This window comes from Nicotiana tomentosiformis, chromosome 8 (genome assembly GCF_000390325.3).
Source record: "Nicotiana tomentosiformis chromosome 8, ASM39032v3, whole genome shotgun sequence".
Classification (NCBI taxonomy): Eukaryota; Viridiplantae; Streptophyta; class Magnoliopsida; order Solanales; family Solanaceae; genus Nicotiana; species Nicotiana tomentosiformis.
In genome coordinates, this window is record NC_090819.1 from 68,069,929 (window position 1) to 68,096,766 (window position 26,838).

The following is a 26,838-nucleotide window of genomic DNA, read 5'->3' on the forward strand; positions in this document are numbered from 1 at the left end:
TGCTGATGACACTGACGGTTTCAAAGAGAAAAATTAGTTTTTAAGACAAAGCTAATACAATAGCAACAATACTTTGCCTTTTTTCAAATCTTTGGTTAATATAAACCGTTTTTTACATGAACCGCCTAGTATAGGAAAATATTTTAATTTGACGTTTCGTACATTTATATACCTTGTCCTTAGAAATAACAGGGGAAAAAATGATACCAAAGCAAAGAGAGTTGCGAGTTTCATTAGAAAAGATGTTTATATTATACAAAATGCATTTGTGTTACAAAATAGTCAGTTGTCGTCGGTGAGTTTAGAAAGCAGATAGAGGCAGGCAGAACAAAGAAGCAGAGAAGCAGAGAAGCAAAGCAGATCAAATGGAGAGTTTATAACAGCCCTCTTGCTTTTGTCAAACAAGCCTATAAGAAGAAGCATCACAATAACATGGCCAATTTTGGTTTTCAGCCCACTGACACTAGTTATTTCCAACCATCTCGGCCGTTCCTGGCAATTATATTTAATTTGTTAACAAACAGAAAATAGTTGAAGACATAATTAAAAGCAAGAAGAAGAGATATAAACCTTTAGAGTGAACATGCCCAAGAGATTTGATCTATATGGACTACTTTTCTCCCTTGACATTGATTTTCCTTTGTCAAGGTTGCTGATGAAGAGCTCATACAGTCCCATCCCAAACACTAACATCACTGTCCCTAATAAATATATATCTACAAGAGAAAACATATTATAGAGGCATGCAATGCATATCATCACATTAGTATCTATTCTATTCTCAGATCATACAGTATATTGTTTAACAAGCAACAACTAATTAACTTGTGTCCTTTTTCCTCACCTCAAGGGCACATTTTAATTTCATGTCGCCTCGGGATATGTGATATAGTCTGTGATAAGATTAAACATTCTATTCTCCTGACCACAATTACAATATATTAGGTGTTTCATACTTTGCAAGTTGCTTAAACCACAGAGAAGAACCTTAGTAATGTGCAATCACATCTATAGTCCACTTATGATGGTCTGCTATCTATAGTTATCTTCAGATCACTCCTAGCAATGGGGGGAAATGGGAGTGGGTAAGCGGACTCCTTTCACTTGACTGGTTAGTAGGCAGTAGCCGTTCAAGAAATGTAGCGGTTGCTCGACCAAAAGACAGATCCGGATCCTAGTGCTTTCGAGATGGTTCGATCGATAGCAAAGATAGGGAAAGAGCAGACTTCCAACAAGCATTAGCTCTCCCTGAAATCCAGCCACACCTTCCAGTACGGCTACCATGTTAGGACTTCACTCCTGTCACTAGCCTTGACTCAGGCACCCCTTTCAGGTGCAGTTGACGTACAATTTAGGTAATTTATAAGGACTAAACGTACTGATGAAAGGGAAGGGTTCAAGGTGCACCCTCAGTATGGAATCCAGGTCTTGTGGATCAATGAAGAATTGTGAATCTTCTCGACCATAAAAAAGTGCCACTCATAATTACTGAAACACCACCCAGAACGAAATGCGCCGTCAATGAAGTCGGTCAGTCAAGCCTGATCTTCGAGATTTTTTCAATCTTTCAACCTTGGTTTCGTAGGAGCAAGCCAGAAAGATTGAGAAATAGAACCATCTTTGAACTCAAAAATAATTTCACTTGAATTCTTCCGGTGAGTGAATCCTATCAACTAGACTCTTCCGAAATTGCGTAAGTAAAGAGAAAGAGATTCGCGCATTCTTCCTAGTAACCGAGTCGATGTCAAAGAACCCGAGCGAGGGCCTTCTCTGTGCATTCATGTGCAGCTAGGGAAAGAACTTAAATAAAAATACTTAATAACATGGCGATGATAGTGTAAAAATTCTTTTGCAAGAAGTTAAACTCGTTTGTTGTTCTTGTGTTAGCAATTAAAGAATAGCTTGTTTGTCGCGTCTTGATTGTGAAACTCATAATCTAATTGCATTAGAGAAAGCCTCAAATTGTTACATAAAAAATAGTAGCAATAAAATGAGAAAGAAAGGAAGATAAATAGTAGGCAATTAATGACACACCTAAAGCCTCAACGAGATACACAATAACCTTGGTTCGGCTTGCAAAGTATGCTTGGAATGATTCTACCACACATGAGCAACCCTGTTTATGGAAATGAAGTCAATTTAAGTATTTCTGGATAACATCACAAGGTTATATTTTGTAACAGAAAAGCATGAGAAATCTTCCGTAATTTTTCTGTAAAGAGGGACATGATCTCTGAAATAGTATTAGCAGATAGATAGATGCTAACTGACTACTAACACCTTTAGTGACATTTTAGGAATTCAAAAGCATCTCTGCTCTACACTTTTTCTCTTAGGTTTTAGTACCTTATACAGAGCACAAGTCCCTCTTCTATGAAATTGCAAGTCATCAGCCGTATGCTGCTAGTTATAAAATCTGAGGTCTCAAAACTCTAAACTTCCCGGCTTCAATTTTGGGGATAACATTTACTCCATTTCTATCTAATCTCTTCCCCCTTATATATCATACAGAAAAAATAAGAATTTCATCAATCTAAGCAATATTCCCAAATCACAACAATTATTACTTAAAATCGTTTATAAGTAAAAATCTACCAAGAAGAATAAATAACTAGCCTTTTGAACTTGTGCCATCCATAAAGGACCCTCTTAGATTATAGTGACAAAGTTATAACATAACAAATTGAATAAAGGAACCTTTAATATCCAAAATTTTACTTAACGACAAGAAATTATTTGCATAATTTAGTAAAAAGAATGATCAAAATACAAAAGAGTAAAAGACTTAACCTTGATAAAGCAAAGAAATGATCCAATCAAGGAACCCCACACTGCAAGAATAGTGAAAAACCGACAGCTATAAATAACCTGCAAGAAAGCAAATTTCATATATCACAAGTTAAGAGAGTGAAACATAAAACAAATACTATAATTCACTCTATATATTCCAATTAAGATGTCACCTTCTCTACATTTTTCTCTAAGTTTTCTTCAGGAATATGAAGCGTGCTTGAATCAATATCAGACTGAATAACTGGTGATGAAACATGAACTGAAGAACGGGTGCAACGAACTGAAATAGTAGATAAGGAAACTGGAAATTCAAAACCAGAAATCTGAAACCATTTCACAGTTGAAGCTGATTTTGAGTTCTTCACAAAGATTGGAGCTTTTAAATTTGTGGATAAACCTCTAGTACAAAGTTTCATGGTGGACAAAATTAATCATAGAGTAGTAGTGCCTGAAAAAAACAAAGAAGTATCTTTTATAAGATACTGGACATGTTTGGAATACTGAGAATAATGATATATACTTTGTCCTTTTCTGATTTTTCTTAGTGGAAGAGTATTGGCCGCACACATGTAAACTTAAAGTCTTTTTCAGTTTGCCAAAGAGCAACACATGTAAGTACCCAATCATAAAATTTGTTGAAATTTGGATGCGAAAATGTTATGTTAGCGAAAGTAGATTTTTACTCTTACGTTTTGCGCAGAATGAGCTCCTTTCCTAGCAAAAGTTGCTACAGTCTCCAGAGAGAAATTGTCACAAAGACCTCCATCAAACTTGAATTTGACATATTACCTCCTATTTTTTTTTTCTCAATTTCTTTTGATTAGAAAAATAGCTAAATAAGTGGGTTAAGATAGTTGGAACCTTTATAATATTTCCAAAACTTATAAGGTCAGCTATTAAACATTGAAAAATCTTTATTTCTTTTATTTTTCCTGTCAATTTCTCTTTCTTCTCTCTCACTCACGCACTTGACCACGGTGGTTTCAAACGGCCTCCAACAAGAATCAAGCTTCGATTTTAGGTTGAATCGTCCATATAGGCCCAACAAGCACCGTATATTTACTCAAAACTTTTTAATTTTGGGTAAATCCTAAATTCCTATTTTTTCGTTTCTTACCACTGTGATTTGAGGTTTGTAGAGGAATTCGTACATGTGCATTTGCAATTTTGATTTGGTTGTGTATAACCATATCTTATATGACGTGGGTGGTTATATTTCCTTGTTCGACTACCTTTGGGTTCTGTATTTTAAATTTTTGTCAGTCTGGCGATCTAATGTTTATTAATAAACCTGTGGTCGATTGTCGTCTGGTCATAACTTTTTACTGGAGCTAGGGCTTGTTTTTATTATTCCGATCGTAAGTTTTAAATTATTAAATGTGATATTGCATATTTGCATGTAGGTAACATGAGAACGAAATCAGTTGCTAAGATGATGGTGAACAAGCTGAAGATGGTGAAGATGAGTTGTAAAGTGAAACAGATGGAGTAGGTAAAGGTGACCAGGATGTCCATTAATTCCTATGTTTGAATTGGTCATGAGACAATTTTTTTTGGTGAACTAGTTATAATTTGTGATATTTGGATCTACCTTTATGTAATGAAACTACCTTTTGTCGATTATGTGTTGTTGCTGTAATTGTTTTCCGATGCACTTCTTTTTGTATTACAACAAGCTAGAGATTACCTAATAGACAATATGTCTAGTAATAAACTAGTTACTTGATTGCGTAATAGACACTGGGTCCATTAATAAACTAGCTATTTAGTTGCGTAATAGTCTCAAACTCGCGTCTAATAACTTCATCAAATATCACATTACCAAACAAACTGTTTAATATCCTTCATTCAGTAGAACATTACATGATCCAAACTTTCAACAAAGAAAACTTAGAATAATTAAATTTTTCCTACCAACAAACCAATATTCCTTCTCATTTCATCACCCACGCTGCCACGAATCCGACAACGATGCACAAGAGCATAATTTCACTTATTCAGACTTATTTTCTTCATCTTAACCATTGATCATGTCCAACTATGTCTTATAAAAAAGACTAAGCGGTCGTTGCAAATATAATCTAGTTTACAAGTCCGAAGTCAAATCCCATAGGGAATTAACCTATGAATCCCACTCACTAGTCTCGCAAGAATTCGATTAATCAACTTTCAGAAATATTGAATAATAAGTTGAGTGTTTACTAAATAAAAGCAAAATAATTAAAATGATGTAAATTTATAACTAACAGGGTAAATATTGTAAACAAGATTGGAAAAGTCTAGGGTTATGATTTCCCCAATTGTCGGAATCTCCCCCGCTACGTTTTCTATAAATTCGCCTAAGTATTCTATACCGATTGTGAGTACTTTGGGTGTCATAGTTTTTTTTCTAGAAACTACCATAATTTACTAGATGTATTCTTTCGAACTACGCTAGCTAGCACTAATTCACCGCTTATTACGATCGCGCCAAGGTTTTGTTATTTCTAATCCCGCCTTTAAACCCTCCGTATTGATTTCTCAAATGCGTTAGGAGTGATGTTGTTCAATGACTACCTAAATGCGTAACCTCTTTCAAGAAGTATACTAAATATGCACAGTTAATTGAGAGCTCTTCAATCAACAACAAGGAAAACATAGTTGAATAAGTAGAGAAAGATCAATGACAAATTTATATTAAATGCAGTAGAAAATCATCCTTCATTAGGTTCCATCAAACCCTAGATGAGAAAGCTTAGCTACTCATAAATGTATAAACAATCATCATGATGTTCAAAGATATTAAACTACAAAGTAAAGAGAAACGGAGGGAAACCACATTTGATTCCTTGCTCCACAGCGCTCTATAGCCTTTTTTATTCTCCAAATAATGTCCAACCTTCCCTCAACTTAGTTAGGGAGTATTTATATGTTAGGGTCGAGGTCCTTGAGTCCAAATCCAGATTGGAATATTTTTAATTCGCGAACAACTGGCCGTCGGGCACCTGAACTCACGAGGCCAGGCTTGTAGCACACTTGGGACCTCGCGAGGCGAGGCCTATAGCGAGACAAAGCTGGCTATAGAGCTGGCGATGCTGGCATGTAGCCAGGCTTGGGTAATTTGTACTTTTGTGCTCTTTTCTTGTATTTCGTCCTCTTTTAGTTCAACTTTCACTCGACTTTGTCTTCCGATACTCCTACACATAAAACAACATAATTTAGCTCAAATATCGCACAATTAAGCACTAAACCAACAAAATATAAGGTGAGTAATGTACTAAAAATATAGAATTATGGCCAAACATTACTACCCCACACTTAAACGTTGCTCGTCCTCGAGTTAACCACCAATTCATATTAACCTTGAGTACTTTATTTTCTTTTAACACATCCGAAGCATACCATACCTATGACTATGGTTGATAACAACAATTAAACTTTAGCATATGCCTTAAACACGCACGTCCCTTTAATTTATGCCATACTTCAATAATTTATTTAACACCAAGACAACATACTCATAACAATCCTAGCCTCACAAACCGACTCAATATCACAATGCATTCATGGCTTGAACACTTAACATCATAGAGAAATCTAATAACGTCACATATCTCTCGCGAAATCATGTGCCCTCACAACAAGAACAAAAGAGTAAGTTGAATCCACACATTCAAATCAAATGCTCAAATATATTTGAAGGACTCACATATGTCAAAGAAATTCCTCACTCTCACAAAGAAGTCACATGCATGCACAAAGTACCATAGGCTTGCCCATTATGTAAACCTCCACTGATGTAGGCTGGCTCGATCTATTATGATATATTTTTAGAACACTTTAACACATCACATATTTAACTTTAAGCGCAAATTCTTCAATCCAAACTTTGATTTCACAAACAATATTACCCCAAGAGCGTTCCCTTTTTCTTTAAGGCACTAATTTATTTCACACCTACTAGCAAGGACAATATATCAATTTCTTCATCTACATATTTTTTCTTCTCAACTATGTATTACTTTTTTCTTCTTTTGCAAGTTTTCTCTTCTTTATAATTTTCGCTAGTAGTGTATTCTTTTGTAAAACACGTGCACCTTTTTTCTTTTAGTGTTTTCACTCAAAAGTCACCCAAGTTCCCTCCTTACTTCTTCTAGCGCTCATTTTATAATTAAAGTACTTTAAGAGGTAAAAGGATCAAAACAATGGCAATTAAGAATAAAGGGGTATAGGCTTGTAATGTGGTTTCCAAATAAAAGTCTATAAGCTCAATATGGTTGACTAGGGATAATTTTTATTTGTGGTAAACATTTAGCTCAAAAAGATTAATGAAAGCCTAAAATCCTTTTTGAAACCGAGCAAAGCCTAGAATTTCGCTTCAACTCACATGCCGGGCAAGTTCTAGACTCTAATGATTCACTAAGGACGGTTCCATTTCGACTCTCAAACAATTGCAAGTATTTACGGAGCCACAAATTATTAAGCATTAAGCACAAAGTGACACAAGCCAAGAAAAAGAGACATAGGCATCAATAAACATGCTATCTTACTCAACAAGGCATCATAAGCATCTTCAAACCATAGGGAAGGTAATTATACACATGCAAGAACCTAAATATACTACTATCAAATAAGTCAAAAGGTACCTAAAAATCTCATTTCCCCCATCTTTTTATTCCTCCATCCTAATCTACTATATAAAAAAAAAGAACTACTACTACTACCCGGTTCAACTACATTCCATAAAAATGAACTGAGGAACAAAGAAAAACTACAAGGGATTATTACTACCTAAAATATAATTTTTTTTTTTACTAAAAAGACATATTTTTGGATTTTTCTATTTTCAATTCTTTTGTGTTTTTGGTTAGACTTTAATCCCTCAAGAAAATTGCTTAGGAAATCCATCGTTGGAAAAAGTCCAATCATTTCTATATATTTCGATTTTTTGTTTTTTTTTTCAAATTAAAATACTAAAAGCAATCCTAAAACCTAAAGACTAAAGCTAGGGTACTATACTAAAATATTTTTGTGTTTTCTCAATATTTATTTATTTTTCAAATTCTATGCTAAAGTAGAATTTACATGCCACAGAGAAAAGAGAATCTCCCACCCCATGCTTAAGTCATGCAGTGTCCTCAGTGCATATATAAAGCAATAAAAACAAGTAAAGTGATAGGAAAAACTCCCTGATCAGTCTTCAGCATCGCCTTCATCATAGAAGGCCCCATCTGCAACTATCCACTCTTCATCATCTGCTCCCCTAAGAGCATCATCCTCAGCCTCCTCCTCAAACTGCTCTAGCTCGACCTCTGAACATTTCGGTGTGTTGACATCCTCGTTCTCAGGTAGTCGCTGGCCCTCGCCAAGCCCGACCAGACGCTAGGCATGAGCATTGAGCGCAAAACGCTAATGTAAGTTGGTCCTCTCCTCTAGATTAGCCGACCCCCTCCAATCTGAAGCTGCAAGTCCAGAATCCCATAGAAATGAGCCATAAATCTGTCATCACGAGCGTTGTACTCGGTACCTGTAAGTGAAGACATATCGTTCTCCTCCTTCGCCCGATTGCTGGTGATGTGCGTCCCTCAGAGGGGTGTTGGAATGACTACATCAAAATCTCGCTCCTCCTCTACTTCTTCCTTTCTCAAGTACTGTGTCAGCATTTTGCCGAAGAACAACCTACCAATTCACTTGCTTTTTCTCACATGCGCTATCTGGTGGTGTATCAACTGACCCACATTCACCTTTTGGTCAATCATTAGGAAATAAAGCAGGCATACCCTCTCACGACTGATCATTGTCTCATGGTTACATGGTAACAAATGCGTGTTGATCAATGTCAACCAAACTTGAGCTTCTGGCTTCATCTTCTTCTTTGGAAATTTCCTATGATGTTGGATCTTTTTGTCACGGATCTAGGACGCCACAAAATTGACACCACATAGAATGTGTAGAAACTCTTGATATGTCGGGCAGGTAATGAAGTTACCTAAGGGATGATGGGGAACATCCGTAGCTCCCACGTAATTTCATATAGTCGATGCAAAAAAATTAATCAATCGGCCACGAATGGGCACACACTGCTCTGGATCATCCGGATCATATCCTGCATAGAACTCATGAACAAGGTTCACATTGATATACCCCAGGTTCCCTAACACACAGATCAACCCAAGATTATGAATACCCTTCAAAATCGACGGAGTTGGCTCGTCAAGTGATCTGGTTGGTTCCCACATAGAGGAAGAGGATTAGGAGGTTCATTGATGGCCTCAGCTATCAGTTGCGTTTTGTTATGACTCAGGAGAATGCATCAGGTGCTAGGTTCGACGAGGTGGTTGATATTGCTCGGTAGCTAGAGTTGGTCCGTAGTTAGGAGCGTGAGGAGAGGGAGGCCAAGAGGGCTGCTCAGAAGACTCGTTAGGTTCATCGGGGTGCATCAACTAGCCATAGTTCATACAATGCTCGTCCGGGTCAGTCATCTCTCAGTGCTCTCCCATCTCTGAGTTCATCCCCTACTCCCTCGGTTCAGGGTTCATTTGTGCCAGGTCCTTCAAGCAGTTATTCTGGTTCTCAGGGCCCGATTCAGTCCCCACCACCATTTTGCTTTGGAGGTCCAGTTCAGCAGAGGGGTTAGGCGGTGACTTCCGTACCAGTTACTTCACCACCGGCCTAGCTAGCTTGAGGTGGGGCTCAGACAGCTAGAGGTCGCTCTAGAAGGGGAGGGCGATCATGCTAGATTCTATGCTATTCGTGCCAGGCCAGAGGCCGTTGCTTCAGATGCAGTGATCACAAGTTTTGTTTCAGTGTGCCATAGAGATGCTTCCATATTATTTGACCATGGTTCTACTTATTCCTATGTATCATCCTATTTTAATCGTTATTTGGATATTCCTCGTGAGTCCTTAGTTTCACCTGTTCATGTATCTATGTCGGTGAGAGATACTATTGTTGTGGACCGTGTATATTGGTCGTGTATGGTGACCATTGGAGGATTGGAGACTACAATTGATCACTTATTACTTAGTATAGTTGATTTCAACGTGATTTTGAGTATGTATTGGTTGTCTCCATGTCATGCTATTCTTGATTGTCATGAATAAGACCATGACGTTAGCAAGGCCGGGGTTGCCAAGGATCGAGTGGAGAGGTTTTCTGGATTATGTTCCAAGCAGGGTGATTTCATATTTAAAGGCCCAATGGATGGTTGGAAAGGGGTGTTTGTCCTATTTGGCCTTTGTGAGAGATGTTGGTGCTGATACTCCTACTATTGATTCAGTTCCGATAGAGCGAGACTTTCCGGATATGTTTCCTGTAGACCTGCCGGGCATGCCACCCGACAAGGATATTGATTTTGGTATTGACTTGGTGCCGGGCACTCAGCCCATTTCTATTTCTCCTTATCGTATGACACCAACATAGTTGAAGGAATTGAAAGAACAACTTTAGGAGTGTAACGATCCAACCGATCGTTTTTCTTTCTACATCCCCATTCCCCTAAATAAGACTACCCCTATGTGCTTTAACTGTTTTATGACTTGTGGGGATGGTTAGTTCGAGATTTGGAAGGGTTCGGGTTAAAATCGGAACACTCGGTTCCTTAAGGTTGGCAAAAAGGGCTAAGTTTGAGTTTGGTCAACATTTTGAGTAAACGATCTCGGAACAGGGATTTGACGGTCCCAATAGGTTTGTATGACGATTTTAGACTTGGGCGTACGTTCGGATTGGGTTTTGGATGACCCGGGAGTGTTTCGACACTTAATATTGATAGTTGGCACCTTGAAGGTTTTAAAGTTATTTAAATTTGGTTTAGAGTAGGTTTTAAAGTATCGAGGTCCATTTGGGATTATGAGCCTAGGAATGGTTCCTTATGGTGATTTAAGACTTGCACGCAAAATTTGGTGTCATTCCGAGTAGTTTAAGTATGTTTCGGCGCGTTCAGAGTAAGTTGGAAGAACTTGAAGTTCATAAGTTAATTCAATTTGGTTTGGGGTGTTATTCTTAGTTTGATGTTGTTTTCCGCTTTCCGTAGGAGCGAGCGAGTCCGTATTATGATTTCAAACTTGTTGGTATGTTTGGGCGGGGTCCTGGGGGCCTCGAGTGTTAATCGGACGAGGCTCAGACCAAGTTTTGGACTTTGAGGAAATGGCTGAAGCATCCAGCTTCTGGTGTAATCGTACATGCGAAAGGCCAGCCACAGGTGCGAACTCGCAGAAGTGAGCCAGCAATAGCAGAAGCGGCCCAGCAAAGGCTGCCCAGAAATCGCAGAAGCGGCAGGAGGACCGCACCTGCGGAGGCGCAGATGCGAAGCAGAGGGGAAGGGGTAGGTGCGGCGATCTCACCGCAGAAGCGAGCCACTGGTCAAAGAAGAGAGGGAGACAACTGAGGGGAGGACCGCATCTGCGAGGCCCTTTACACATATGCTACTAAAGAGCTGCAAAAGCAGAAGTCCTGGAGGTAGTGAGCTTTATTTATTACAGGACTTAACCCATTTCTTGGGTGATTTTGGAGCTCTTGGTGATGGGTTTTTACCTAGCACTTTGAGGTAAGTAATTTATATACAATGTGAGATAAGTACATAGATTATGGGTGGATTTTAACATGAAAAATTGTGAAAATCATGGGTTTAGATAAAAAATCTAGGTTTTGATAAAAATGGGATTTAACCACGAAAATAGTTATGGAATTGAGTGGAAATTAAATATTTGAGTTCGTGAGGTTATGGGTAACAACTTTCTTCGAAAAGTTTCGGAATCCGGGCACGCGAGCTTGTGGATGAATTTTAGGAATTCTTCAAATGGGGCTGGGTAATCACTCTAATAATTAGAATATGAACCTTTGACCATATATTGATTGATTTATACAGCATTTGACTAGGTTTGGATTGTTCGGCACTGAGTTGAGGCTTTGGAGTGAATTTGAGGCCGGAAAGTGAGCTTTTAACGAGGTAAGTCTCTTGTCTAACCTTATAAGAGGGAATTTATCCCATAGGTGATTTAAATTAATGTTTTCTTCTAATTGTGGGGGCTACGTACGTACGAGATGATGAGAGTACGTGCGTAGCTACTAATTGTGCTTATGTACGGGTAGTTTTAGGGCCCAAATCATGGATTACTTGTAATATTTGCACCCTACTTGTTAATTTACGTGCCAAAATTATATTAGAACTTGTTAGAGGAATTGTAAAAGACCGAATTTCACTTACATGATTTTTCAGTGGATTACTTGGTCGTTAATGGAAATTTCATTACATTGTGTATTAGCCTTGTTATAACGTTTAAGTCAAATTCTTATAAAGTATCTTCTCTTCTTGTGGAGCAGGACGAACGCCTCGGCAGTAGATAGATGCATCTATGGATCGTGCCGCACGTCCCTCGGCAGTATACAAGTTATTCTGTATTGGGCCGTACGACCTTGGAATAAATCGTGCTTAATAATACTCGGAGCCTAATCATACTTGATATTATGTTGTGGCTTATGGGGTTACACTTATAAATGACAAAAATTTATTTGGAAATTATTAATTTATGAAATAAATATTTTCTCCTGCTTGTTAATGAATTATTACTATCATTTACATAACTCATGTTTATTTAGAATTTTTGTATTCATATTGTTAGCCCATAGTAAGTGTCAAAGTCGGCCCCCCGTCACTACTTCTTCGAGGTTAAACTAGATACTTACTGGGTACCTGTTGTTTATGTACTCACGCTACACTTCTGCACTAATCGTACAGGATCTGGGGCAGGTGCACCTGGCGGTACTACCAGCGCGCATCCTAGATATCCCGAGGCATAGTGGTCAGCTGATTCCTGAGCCGTTCCGCAACACCTATAGTCTCTCCTTTGCATTTATTTCTATCTATTTTCATTTCAGACAGCGGCTAGAGTTGTGTATAATCTATTAGTTCTCATACACTTGTGATACCAGGTTTTGGCACACACACTAGCAGACATATGGTTTTGGATTATTCTATGGTTATGATTGCACTCAGCTGCTTTTGTCCATTTATTTACAAATTTGAGGTTTATTAACCTTTTAATTAATGGAATTTAATCACTTGAAAACTTAGTAAAAGAGAAATAACATGGTTTATTTCACTGTTGGCTTGCCTAACAGTAACGTTAGGCGCCATCGCGACCTATAGGAGAATTGGGTCGTGACAACATGGTATCATAGCACTGGGTCACGTAGGTCTCACAAGTTATGAGCAGGCCTAATAGAGTCTTGCGGATCAGTATAGAGTCGTGCGTAGTTATCTTCGAGAGGCTATAGGGTGTTAGGAAACTACTCTTTCTTCATTTCCTATCGTGCAGTTGATGTGGTACGAAGTATCTTTCTCTTATTCTCTCACAGATGGTGAGAACACATGCAGCAGATATTCTAGAACATGGAGGAGCTGCTCCCCCTATTGTTAGAGGTCGAGGGAGGGCTCCAGCCCATGGTAGGGGACAAGGACGTCCCTGAGTTGCTCCAGCTATGCCACCAGTGGATCCAGTAGAGGATCCTATTATTAAAAAGTAGGGTGAGGTACCTACGGTAGAGCCAGCTCCGATGGATTTCATGTCTGCGTAGGGATTCCAGGAGGTCATGGGCCGTATGCTGCGGTTCATGGATTCTATGATCTAGACTGGTTTATTTCAAGTAGATCCAGCCACATCTCTGGTGGGAGGGGGAGCACATACCCTTACCGCTCAAGCTCACAGGGCATGCAACTGCTGTGTATCAGACCCCGGGCGCACTACCAGTGGGTGGAGCTCAGCTAGTTGCAGCAGCTATACCTGAGCCTAGACCAGCTGTGGCCGGTAATCCGTAGAATCTATTGGATAGATGGACAGGGCTTCATCCCCCCTGTCTTCGAAGGTGAGCGACATGAGGACCCCCCATGACTTTATTGATCGGTACAGGGACAGACTGCATAACATGAGGATATTGGAGTCCCATGTTGTGGATTTTACTACTTTCCAGCTGGAGGGCAGGGCCCGTAGGTGGTGACAGTCATATCTTCTCGGCAGACCAGCAGATTCTCCTCCCATGACTTGGGATTGGTTCCCCCGTATTTTCCTGGATAGGTATATTCCGCCCTCTCAGAGGGAAGAGTTACAGTTTCAGTTCGAGCAGCTCTAGCAGGGTCAGATGTCTATGACCGACTATGAGGCGAGGTTCTCAGAGTTGTCTCTCCAAGCACTGATGATCATTCCCACTGATGCAGAGATAATGTGGAGGTTTGTTGCAGGTTTGCACACTGGCATTCATGCCATCATAGCCCGAGAGGTTGAGATGGGGACTTCTTACGAGCTAGTTGTAGAGATAGCTCAGAGGATTGAGGGTGTACGTCAGCATAGCTGGGAGCAGGCTACGGGGGATAAGCGGTTTCGGTATTCTGGAGAGTTTAGAGATGCCCCGGCTGGGGGCAGAGGCCAGTTTGTGAGGGGTCAGTCTAGCAGGCCCACATATCCAGCATCGTCGCCACCTTGGGGTGCTCCAGTGTGACCCTATTTCAGCGCTATGCCGGAGAGTTCATACGGCCCACCAGCTATTTAGGGTTTTGCCAGTGGGTATTCGGGCCAGCAGGGTCAAACTTCAGGTCAGCAGCTCACCGTACCGAGAGGTTTTTTCGAGTGCGGAGATCTCAGTCATGTGCGGAAGTTCTGCCCCTGGCTTCAAGGCAAGGCAGTGAAGCAGAGTCAACAGCCTATGATTACAGCACCAGCTGCCCCACCAGCCGTCTGGCCGCCCACATGCGGAGGGCAGGTGGGTAGGGCCCGCCTTAGAGGTGGAGGCCAGTCGGGTGGAGGCTAGTTAGGTGGCGCTCCAACTAGGTTCTATGATTTTTCGGCGAGACCAAATTCAGTGGCCTCAGATGCCATGATCACATGTATTATTTCTGTGTGCGGTAAGGATGCTTCAGTACTATTTGACCCAGGATCTACATATTCATATGCTTCATCTCTGTTTTCTCATTTTCTAGGTGTTATTCGTGAGTCCTTGGGTACTCCTGTTTATGTGTCTACTCCTGTTGGCGATTCTGTTGCTGTGGATCAGATCTACTGGTCCTGCATTGTTACATTCTATGATTATGAGACTAGAGCGAATCTTCTGTTGCTTGATATGACTGACTTTGTGATCATCTTGGGCATGGACTGGTTATCTCCTTATCACGCCATCCATGATTTTCATACCAAGACTGTTACCTTGGCAATACAATAGTTGCCTAGATTGGAGTGGAAGGGATCATCTGTTAGCATATCTAGTCGGGTTATCTCTTTTCTGAAGGCTCGACACATGGTCGAGAAGGGTTGTTTGGCTTATCTAGCTTATGTTCGAGATACTACTACAGAGGCTCCGTCGATCGATTCAGTGCTCGTAGTCCAGGAGTTCTCCGATGTGTTTCCTTCCGATCTTCCAAGCATGCCACCAGATCATGATATCAATTTTTGTATTGATTTGGCTCCAGGTACCCAACCTATATCTATACCACTATCTCGCATGGCTTTGAAAGAGTTAAAGGAACAATTTGAGGAGTTACTAGCAAAGGGGTTCGTCAGACCTAGTGTATCGCCTTGGGGTGCACCGGTGTTATTTATGAAGAAGAAAGATGGGACTATGTGGATGTGCATTGATTACCGTAGTTGAACAAGGTTACAATCAAGAACAAGTACCCATTGCCGCATATTGATGATTTATTTGACCAGTTGTAGGGTGCCAGGGTATTCTCTAAGATCGACTTGAGATCGGGGTACCATTAGTTGATGATTCAGGATTCAGATGTTCCGAAGACGGCTTTTCGGACTAGATATGGCCATTATGAGTTTCTAGTGATGTCCTTTGGCTTGACTAACGCCCCGACGATGTTTATGGATTTGATGAACCGGGTGTTCAAGCCATACATTGATTCATTTGTCATTGTCTTCATTGATGACATTTTGATCTACTCACACAGCATGGAGGAGAACGAACAACATTTGAGAGTGGTGCTTCAGACCTTGCGAGAACAAAAGCTATATGCTATGTTCTCCAAGTGTGGGTTATGGTTGGATTCTGTGGCATTCTTGGGGCATGTTCTATCAGGCGAGGGTATTAAGGTAGACCCCAAGAAGATCGAGGCAGTTTAGAGTTGGCCTCGTCCTAGCACAGCAACTGATATCAGGAGCTTCCTGGGGTTAGCAGGTTATTATCGTCGGTTTGTAGAGGGCTTCTCATCTATTGCAACACATTTGACTAGTTTGACCCAGAAGGGTGTTCCGTTCCAATGGTCCAATGATTGAGAGGTGAGCTTTTAGAAGCTCAAGACCACATTGACTTCAGCACCAGTGTTAGTGTTGCCTTCCGGTTCAGGGATGTATACTGCTTCACGTCAGTTGAAGCCCTATGAGAAGAATTACCCTGCACATGATTTGGAGTTGGCTGCGATTGTTCATGCTCTTAAGATCTGAAGGCATTATATTTATGGGGTGTCCTGTGAGGTCTACACCGATCATCGCAGCTTGCAGCATTTGTTCAAACAGAGGGATCTCAATTTGAGGTAGCGTCGGTGGCTTGAGTTACTAAGGGATTATGATATTACCATCCTTTATCATCCGGGCAAGGCGAATGTAGTAGCGGATGCCTTGAGCAGAAAGGCGGAGAGTATGGGTAGTTTGGCCTTTATTCCAGCAGAGGAGAGGCCATTAGCTTCAGACATTCAGTCCTTAGCTAATAGACCGGTGAGGTTGGATATTTTAGAGCCCAGCCGAGTTCTTGCATGCATCGTTGCTCAGTCTTCACTATTCGAGCAGATCAAGGCTTGCCAATTTGATGATCCGCACTTGTTGGTTCACAGAGAGACGGTACTACAGGGTGGTGCCAAGGAAGTTACTTTCGGTGAGGATAGTGTTCTGCGACTCCAGGGTCGCCTATGTGTTCCTAATGTTGTTGGATTGAGGGAGAAGATCCTAGAGGAGGCACACAGTTCTCGGTATTCTATTCATCCAGGTGCTACAAAGATTTATAGCGACCTGAGGCAGCATTATTGTTGGTAGCTGGTGAAGAAGGACATAGTTGAGTATGTGGCGAGGTGCCTAAATTTCCAGCAGGTCAGGTATGAGCATCAGAGACCAGGTGCCCTACTCCAGTAGATGACTATACCTGGGTGGAAATGGGAGCGCGCATTACTATAGACTTTGTAGTTGGGTTGCCGCGGACCTTGAAGAAGTTTGATGCAGATTGGGTCATTGTCGACAGGTTGACCAAGTCAGCACACTTCATTCTGGTTGTGACCACGTATTCTTTAGAGAGGTTGGCCCATATTTATATTTAGGAGATTGTTCGGTTGCATGGTGTGCCTGTCTCTATTATATCAGATAGGGGCGCTCAGTTTACTTTGCATTTCTGGAGGGAAGTACAAAGTGAGTTGGGGACGCGGGTAGAGCTTAGCACAGCCTTTCATCCGCAGACCGATGGGTAGTCGGAGCGGACATTTCAAATCTTGGAGGATATGCTCAGAGTATGTGTGATATACTTCAAAGGGCAGTAGGATCGATTCTTGCCTTTGGCCGAGTTTGCTTACAACAATAGTTATCAGTCCAGCATCGAGATGGCCCCATTTGAGGCTTTATATGATCGGCGATGTCATTCTCCCATCGGATGGTTTGAGCCCGACGAGGATAAGTTGTATGGTACTGATTTGTTGAAAGATGCCTTAGAAAAGGTAAAGTTGATTCAGGAGCGACTTTGTATAGCACAGTCCAGACAGAAGAGTTACGCATATCAGAAGGCACATGATTTATCTTTTATGGTGGGTGAGAAAGTTGTCTTGAAGGTCTCACCAATGAAGGGGATTATGAGGTTCGGAAAGAAGGGAAAGTTGAGCCCAAGGTTCATAGATCCATTTAAGGTGTTGAGACGAGTTGGGGAGGTTGCTTATGAGCTTGCTGTGCCTCCCAATCTATTTGTAATTCATCCGGTTTTTCACATGTCTATGCTCCGGAGGTATCATGCTGACATGACGCATGTGTTGGACTATAACACAGTTCAGTTAGATGAGAGCCTGGGTTATGAGGAGGAGCCAGTTGCCAATGTTGACAGACAGGTTCGCCAGTTGAGGTCCAAGAAGATTTCTACAGTAAAGATTCAGTGGAGGGGTAAACCAGTCAAGGAGGCGACTTGGGAGACCTAGGAGGGCATGCAGGGTAGATATCCACACTTGTTCAGCACTCAAGGTATGATTCTAGACCCGTTCGAGGATGAACGTTTATTTAAGAGGTGGAGAATGTAACGACCCGACCAGTTGTTTTACTTTCTAGGTCCCGTTCCCTTAAATAAGACTCTCCGTATGTGCTTTTACTGTTTTATGACTTACAGGTATGGTTAGTTTGGGATTTGGAAGGGTTTGGATTAAAATCAGAACACTCGCTTCCTTAAGGTTGGCAAAAAGGGCTAAGTTTAACTTTGGTCAACATTTTGAGTAAACGACCTTGGAACCGGGATTTGATGGCCTCAATAGGTTCGTGTGATGATTTTGGATTTAGGCGTATGTTCGGATCGGGGTTTGGATGACCCGGGAGCGTTTCAAGGCTTAAAATTGATAGTTGGCACCCTGAAGGTTTTAAAGTTCTTTAAATTTGGTTTAGAGTAGATTTTGGAGTATCGAGGTCTGTTTGGGATTTCGAGCCTGGGAATGGTTCCGTATGGTGATTTAATACTTGCATGCAAAATTTGGTGTCATTCCGAGTAGTTTAAGTATGTTTTGGCGCGTTCAGAGTAAGTTGGAACAACTTGAAGTTCATAAGTTAATTTAATTTGGTTTGGGGTGTGATTCTTAGTTTTGCGATTCCGTATTATGATTTCAAACTTGTTGGTATGTTTGGGCGGGGCCCCGGGGGCCTCGGGTGTTAATCGGACAAGGTGCGGACCAAGTTTTAGACTTCAAGGAAATGGTTGAAGCATCCAGCTTCTGGTGTAATCGCACCTGCGGAAGGCCAGCCGCAAGTGCGAGCTCGCAGAAGTGGCCCAACAAAGGCTGCCTAGGAATTGCAGAAGCGGGGAAAGGTCCGCACCTGCGGAGGCGCATACGCGAAGCAGATGATCACAGAAGCGGGGGAAGGGGCAGGTGCGTCGAGATCACCGCAGAAGCGGTTTTGCAGAAGCGAGCCACTGGTCAAAGAAGTGAGGGAAACAACTAAGGGGAGGACCGCATCTGCGAGTCCCTTTCCACAAGTGCGGAGCCGCAGATGCGACCAAGGAGCCACAGAAGCGGAAGTCCTGGAGGTAGTGAGCTTCATTAATTACAGGACTTAAGCCATTTCTAACCCATTTCTTTCATATCTTGGGCGATTTTGGAGCTCTTGGAGAGAGGTTTTCACCTAGCACTTTGAGGTAAGTAATTTCTATACAATGTGAGTTAAATACATAGATTATGGGTAGATTTGAAGATGAAAAAATGTGAAAATCATGGGTTTAGATAAAAAATCTAGGTGTTGATAAAATTGGGATTTAACCACGAAAATGGTTATGTAATTGAGTGGAAATTATATATTTGAGTTCGTAAGGTTATGGGTAACAACTTTCTTCGAAAATTTTCAGAATTCAGGCATGCGGGCCGGTGGATGAATTTTAGGAATCCTTCAAATGGGGTTGGGCAATCACTCTAATAATTAGAATATGAACTTTTGAACATATATTGATTGATTTATACAACATTTGACTAGTTTCGGATTGTTCGGCATCGAGTTGAGGCTTTAGAGTGAATTTGAGGCTGGAAAGTGAGCTTTGAGACGAGGTAAGTCTCTTGTCTAACCTTTAAGAGGGAATTTACCCCATAGGTGATTTTAATTAATCTTTGCTTCTACTTGCGGGGGCTACGTACGTACGAGGTGACGAGAGTCCGTGCGTAGCTACTAATTGTGCTTATGTCCAGGTAGTTTTAGGGCCCAAATCATGGATTACTTGTGATATTTGCACCCTACTTATGAATTTAAGTGCCAAAATTATATTAGAACTTCTTAGAGGAATTGTGAAAGACCGAATTTCACTTACTTGAATTTTCAGCAGATTACTTGGTCGTTAATGAAAATTTCATTACGTTGTGTATTAGCCTTGTTATAACGTTTAAGTCAAATACTTATAAAGTATCCTCTCTTCTTATGGAGAGGGCGTAACGTCTCGGCAGTAGATAGATGCATCTATGGACCGTGCCGCACGTCCCTCGGCAATGTACACATTATTCTGGATCGTGTCGTATGACCTCAGTATAAATCGTACTTAATAATGCTCGAGCCTAATCATACTTGATATTATTTTGTGGCTTATGGGGTTACACTTATAAATGATGGAAATTTATTTGGAAATTATTAATTTGTGAACGAATTATTTGCTCCTGCCTGTTAATGAATTATTACTATCATTTACATACCTCATGTTTATTTAGAATTTCTATATTTATATTGTTAGCCCATAGTAAGTATCGAAGTCGACCCCTCGTCACTACTTCTTCGAGGTTAGACTAGATACTTACTGGGTACATGTTGTTTATGTACTCACGCAACACTTTTGTACTAATCGTGCAGGATCTGAGGCAGGTGCATCTGGCAGTCCTACCGACGCGCATCCCAGATATCCCGAGGCCTAGTGGTGAACTACTTCCTGAGCCGTTCCGCAGCACCTAGAGTCTCTCCTTTACATTTATTTCTATCTATTTTCATTTCAGACAGCGACTAGAGTTTGTATAATCTATTAGTTCTCATACACTTATGACACAAGGTCTTGGCACACATACTAGCAGATATATGGTTTTGGATTATTCTATGGTTATGATTGTACTCAATTGCTTTCGTCTATTTATTTACAAATTTGCGGTTTCTTAGCCTTTTAATTAATGGAATTTAATCACTTGAAAACTTATTATAAGAGAAATAACATAGTTTAATTCACTGTTGGCTTGCCTAGCGGTAACGTTGGGCGCCATCGCGGCCTATAGGAGAATTGGGTTGTGACAAGGAGCTTCTTGATAAGGGGTTTGTTAGGCTTAGAGTGCCGCCTTGGGGTGCACCAGTTCTGTTTGTGAAGAAGAAGGATGGTAGTATGCGGATGTGCATCTACTATAGGTAGTTGAACAAAGTTACAATCAAGAACAAGTACCCCTTTCCGCGCATTAATGATTTATTTGACCAGCTTCATGGAGCGAGGGTGTTCTCTAAGATCTATTTGAGGTCTGGGTGCCACCAGTTGAAGATTCAGGACTCGGATATTCTCAAGACGACATTGAGGACCCGCTATGGTCACTATGAGTTCCTTGTGATGTCTTTTGGGCTGACCAACGCCCCAAAAACATTTATGCATCTGATGAACAGTGTATTCCAGCCCTACCTTGATTCATTTGCTATAGTATTCATTGATGATATCCTGGTGTACTCACGTAGCCAAGAGGAGCATGCCTAATATTTGAGGATTGTACTACAGAGGTTGAGGGAGGAGAAGCTTTATGCAAAGTTCTCCAAGTGTGAGTTTTGGCTCAGTTCGGTGGCGTTCTTGGGGCACATGGTATCCAGTGAGGGGATTAAGGTGGATCCAAAGAAGATAGAGGCGGTTCAGAGTTGGCCCAGTCCGTCTTCAGCTACTGAGATTTGGAGTTTTCTTGGCAGATATTATCGTCTCTTCATGGAGGGTTTCTCGTCCATTGCAGCGCCTTTGATCAGGTTGACCCAGAAAGGTGTGCCATTCAGGTGGTTAGATGAGTACGGGGAGAGCTTTTAGAAGCTCAAGACTGCCTTGACCACAACTTCAGTTCTAGTTTTGCCTTCAGCATCAAGCTCTTATACACTGTATTGTGATACTTCTCGGATTGGTATTAGGTGTATCTTGATGCATGAGGGTAGAGTGATTTCTTATGCCTCATGCCAGTAGAAGCCTCATGAGAAGAACTAACCTGTTCATGATTTGGAGTTGGCTGCCATCGTTCATGCATTGAAGATTTGGAGGCATTATCTCTACGGTGTGTTTTGTGAGGTATTTACGGATCATCGGAGTTTCCAGCACTTGTTCAAACAAAAGGATCTAAATTTGAGGCAACGGAGATTGTTGGAGCTGCTAAAGGTCTATGATATTACCATTCTGTATCCTCCCGGGAAGGCCAATGTGGTGGCCGATGCCTTTAGTAGAAAGGCGGTGAGTATGGGTAGTCTAGCATTTATTCCTGTTGGTGAGAGACCGCTTCCATCAGATGTTCAAGCCTTGGCCAATCAGTTTATTAGATTAGATGTTTCATAGCCCAGTCAGGTTCTAGCTTGTGTGGTTTCTCGATCTTCCTTATATGATCGCATCAATATGATGATCCCCATTTGCTTGTCCTTAAGGACACGGTTCAGCACGACGATGCCAAGAAGGTTTCTATTGGGTATGATGGGGTGTTGAGGATGCAGGGTCGGATCTGTGTACCCAATATAGATAGGATACATGAGTTGATTCTTGAGGAGGCCCACAGTTCCCGGTATTCCATTCATCCGGGTCTCGCAAAGATGTATCAGGAATTGAGTCAATACTATTGGTGGAGGAGAATGAAGAATGATATAGTGGGGTTTTTAGCTCGGTGCCTAAATTATCAGTAGGTGAAGTATGAGCATCAGAGACTGCGAGGATTGCTTCAGAGGCTTGAGATTCCGGAGTGGAAATGGGAGCGTATCACCATGGATTTTGTAGTTGGGCTCCCATGGACTTCGAGGAAGTTTGACGCTATTTGGGTGATTGTGAATTGGTTGACCAAGTCCGCGCATTTCATTTTAGTTGGGACTACCTATTCTTCGGAGCGGTTGACTGAGATCTACATCCGCGAGATTGTTCGCCTTCACGTTGTGCCAGTGTCCATCATTTCAGATCGGCGCACGCAATTTACATCACAATTTTGGAGAGTAGTGCAGCGAGAGTTAGGCATACGGGTTGAGTTGAGTACAACATTCCATCTTCAGACAGACGGACAATCCGAGCGCACTATTCAAATATTGGAGGATATGCTACGCACTTGTGTCATAGATTTCAGGGGTTCTTGGGATCAGTTTCTACCGCTTGCAGAGTTTGCCTACAACAACAACTACCAATCGAGCATTCAGATGGCTCCATACGAGGCATTGTGTGGGAGACGGTGTCGGTCTCTTGTGGGTTGGTTTGAGCCGGGTGAGGCTAGGCTATTGGGTTCTAACTTAGTTCATGATGCTTTAGATAAGGTTAAGCTGATTCAGGATCGGCTTTGCACGACGCAGTCTAGACAGAAGAGTTACGCCGGTCAAAGAGGTTCGTGTTGTTGCTTACATGGTGTGGGGGAAGGTACTACTCAGAGTTTCACCCATGAAGGGTGTTACGAGGTTTGGGAAGAAGGGCAAGTTGAGCCCTCGGTATATTGGCCCGTTTGAGGTGTTTGAGAGGATTGGGGAGGTGGCTTACATGTTTGAATTACTGCCTAGTCTACCGAGTGTTCATCCAGTATTTCATGTATCCATGCTTCGGAAGTATGTCGGCAATCCGCCTCATGTTTTGGACTTCAGAACGGTTCAGTTGGATGGTGATTTGACTTATGATGTGGAGCCGGTGGCAATTTTGGATCGGCAGCTTCGAAATTTGAGGTCAAAGAACATAGCTTCAGTAAAGGTGCAGTGGAGAGGTCAGCCAATCAAGGAGGCTACTTGGGAAACCAAGCGGGCGATCCGGAGCAGATATCCACGCCTATTTGAGACTCCAGGTATGCTTCTAGACCCGTTCGAGGACGAATGTTTGTTTAAGACGGGGAGGATGTAACGAGTCGGCCAATCGTTTTGAGTGTTGTAGCCCTGTTCCCCCATTTACTGCTTATTCTATGCTCAATTGTTGTTATGTGACTTGCCGGGATGGTTGGTTCGATTCCGGGGATGTTTCATAATGAACCGGACACTTATTCCAGGGTTGGAAGCCTAAGTTGAAAGAGTTGACCAGATATTGACTTATGTGTAAATGTCTCCGGAAGGAAGTTTTGAAGGTTCCGATAGCTCCGTTTTGTGATTTTGGACTTAGGAGTGTGCCCGGATAGTTATTGGGAGGTCCGTAGGTGATTTTGTCTTGAAATGGCGAAAGTTAGAACAAAACTAGAAGGTTGGAGAGTTGAGAAGTTTGACTGAGAGTTGACTTTGTTGTTACCGGACTCGTATTTTTGTTTCAAAAGTTGAAATAGGTCCGTTGTGTCATTTATGACATGCGTGCAAATTTTGAGGTCAATCAGAACTGATTTGATAGGTTTCGGCATCGATTGTAGAAGTTGGGATTCATTAGTTTTCATTAGGCTTGAATTGGGGTGCAATTCATGTTTTTGATGTTGCTTGATGTGATTTGAAGCCTCGATTAAGTTTGTATCATGTTGTGGGATGTGTTGGTATGTTTGGATGAGATCACGGGTGACTCAGGAGTAATTTAGATTGGAATTTGGACTTAGGTGTATGCTATTGCTGCTGATATCTGGTTCAATCGCACCTGCGGGGGATTTGTCGCAGGTGTAGAGCCGCAGAAGTGGCCAAGGGGTCATAGATGTGGTTTTGGGTAAGCTGGAGGATATGCGCAGGTGCGAGAGGAGTTCCGCACCTACAAGTTCGCAGATGCGGAAGGAGGATTGCAGAAATGAAAAAGGGGGCTGGCGAGGCAGGTCCGCAGAAGCGGATGTTTTCTCACAGAAGCGCACCCGCAGGTGCGGGCGATAGATCGCAGGTGCACGAGGTCGAGTTTCAAGTGTAACTCTGCATATGCGGAGCTTTGACCGCAAAAATCCAAACCGCAGAAGCGGCTAAAAAGTCCGCAGAAGCGAAAAGCCTGGCAGTGTATAAGATTGAAGTGTTCAGAGATTTTATTCATTTTTGCACTTTGCAATCTCGGAGTAATGGGATTTTTGAGAGTGGTTTGGAGTGATTTCTTGAGGTAAGCCACTTTTGATCATTTTTATTCAATAATATTGATGACCCATTGATTTGCTCACCTAATATATGTGTTTTTAAGGTGGAATTTTGGGTTAGGGATTGGAGAGTAATAATTGGGGATTTGAGTGGCGATTTGGCTGTCGGATTTGAGTAATTTTGGTATGGTTGGACTCGTGGTTGAATGGGTGTTCGGATTTTGTAATTTTTGTTGGATTCCGAGATTTGGGCCTGGGGTTAACGTTTTGAGTTAACTTTTTGACCTTGATTAAGAACTTAGCATTTTTCATATGGAATTGATTCCTATAGCTTGTGTTTATTGTATCGAGTTGATTGTGGCTAGATTCGAGGTGTTCGGAGGCCTATTCGCGAGGCAAGGGCTTATTGGAGTAGATGTTTTTACGGTGTGAGGTAAATAACACTTCTAAACTTGGTTCTGAGAGTATGAATCCCTGAATTTACGTGTTATGTGATTGGGGTTGAGATGACGCACATGCTAGGTGACGGGCCTGTGGGCGTGCACTGTAGAATTTGTGACTTGGTCGATTCCGTGGAACAGTGTAGTCAAATAATCTTGTTACTATCCATATATTCTTCATGTGTTAGAGAAGTTGAGCTGTGATCCATGTTTGAAATCATGCTTAGGTTATATACTGGTACTGTTGGGACCCACATGGGTCGTGATGCTGTTGAATTACTTGCTTAATTTGCAATTATGTACTCAGTCACATCTATCATTTTAATATCATATATCAGCCTCTATTGCCATTTATTGATACATCATATCATCATTGTTTGTGCTGATTTTCATGACATTGTGAGCCCGAGAGACTGGAGATATTGATGACTGGGTGAGGCCGAGGGCTTGATTGTGAGGATATTTATGGGATCGGGTTGCACGCCGTAGCAAGCTTTATTAATTCATTCCATGATTGGCTTATTATAGCGCTTGGGCAGGATCCGTCCCTCCAGAGTCTGACTTATCAACAGTGAGCACATGTACCTACTGAGTGCGAGTGCGAGTAAGAGTGTCGAGCGATTGGAAGGAATGAGTGACTGTGAGGACTGAGTAAATTGATACTCCGAGAGTATGCATATAATTTTATCACTGTGTTGCATTACAGTTGGTATGCATAATTGACATATAGATATATAGATGTATAATTCCTCGTTCCAGTCACACTTGGCATATTATATCAGTTTTGAGCTTAACTGTTGAATTTGAAAGCATGTCTACAGTTCTGTACTGTTAAAATTCTGTATTTGGACTGTACCTGTTGAGCTCATCACTGCTTACAGCTCAATGTTAGTCTTGTTACTTATTGAGTACATTGGGCCGGTTGTACTCATACTACACTTTGCACTTCGTGTATAGATCCAGGTACTTCCAGGTACGGTGGTTGCTGATTTTGGAGCTTTATCAGTTAAGAGATTCTCAAGGTATCTGCTTTGGCGTTAACAGACCTTGACTCTCCTCCTTTATCTTTTAGTTTTATTTGTACTATTCTCACATCAGTAGTCAGACCATGTTATTGTATAGATGCTCATGTACTCAGTGACACCTAGATATTGGGGAAATATTATATTGAGTCGTATTTTCGTATATGTATTTATGAGATTTTACTTTTAAGATTATTTTATTATGTTTTCAACTTAAAGAATGTGTGGTTTATTGTGGTTGTCGGCTTGCCTAGTATTGCGATAGGCGCCATCATGACATGTGAGATTTGGGTGGTGAAAAATAGTTTGAATTTGCGGACAGTGGACCTTCGCATTTGCGAAGGAGGTGGTCGCAATTGCGATCACTGACCACCGGTGTACTGCTTCGCATTTGCGAAGTTATGGGTCGTATTTGCGATGGTTCTGTGTTCGCATTTGCGAGCTTCTCTTCTATGACAGGGTTTGCATTTGTGACCCTTGTCTCGCAAATGCGATGCTCGCAATTGCGAACAAGACATCGCAATTACGACATTCGTAGCTGGGTAAAAGAGGGGAAAAACGGGATTTAGCTCATTTCTCACAATCTCTCGACCCTAAACACCCTAGAGGCAATTTTCCAAGAGACCTTTCTTCCCAAATTCATTGGTAAGTGACTTTAATCCATATTTTTTAAGTCACCCATTGCATTTCATGAGATTTCAACATCAAATTTAGGATTTTCACT

General features: G+C 41.5%; 1 protein-coding gene across 1 annotated transcript; it reads right to left on the bottom strand.

The window, feature by feature from the left end:
- Positions 1-204: 204 nt before the first annotated feature.
- LOC104117009 (uncharacterized) lies at positions 205-3,276 on the bottom strand. The gene is made up of 5 exons (XM_009627984.4): positions 2,964-3,276; positions 2,791-2,868; positions 2,035-2,116; positions 571-716; positions 205-492 (listed from the first exon to the last, which is right to left on the bottom strand). Exons 1-5 carry the CDS (start codon positions 3,207-3,209, stop codon positions 283-285), a joined length of 762 nt encoding a protein of 253 aa, XP_009626279.1. The 5' UTR covers positions 3,210-3,276; the 3' UTR covers positions 205-282.
- Positions 3,277-26,838: the final 23,562 nt, after the last annotated feature.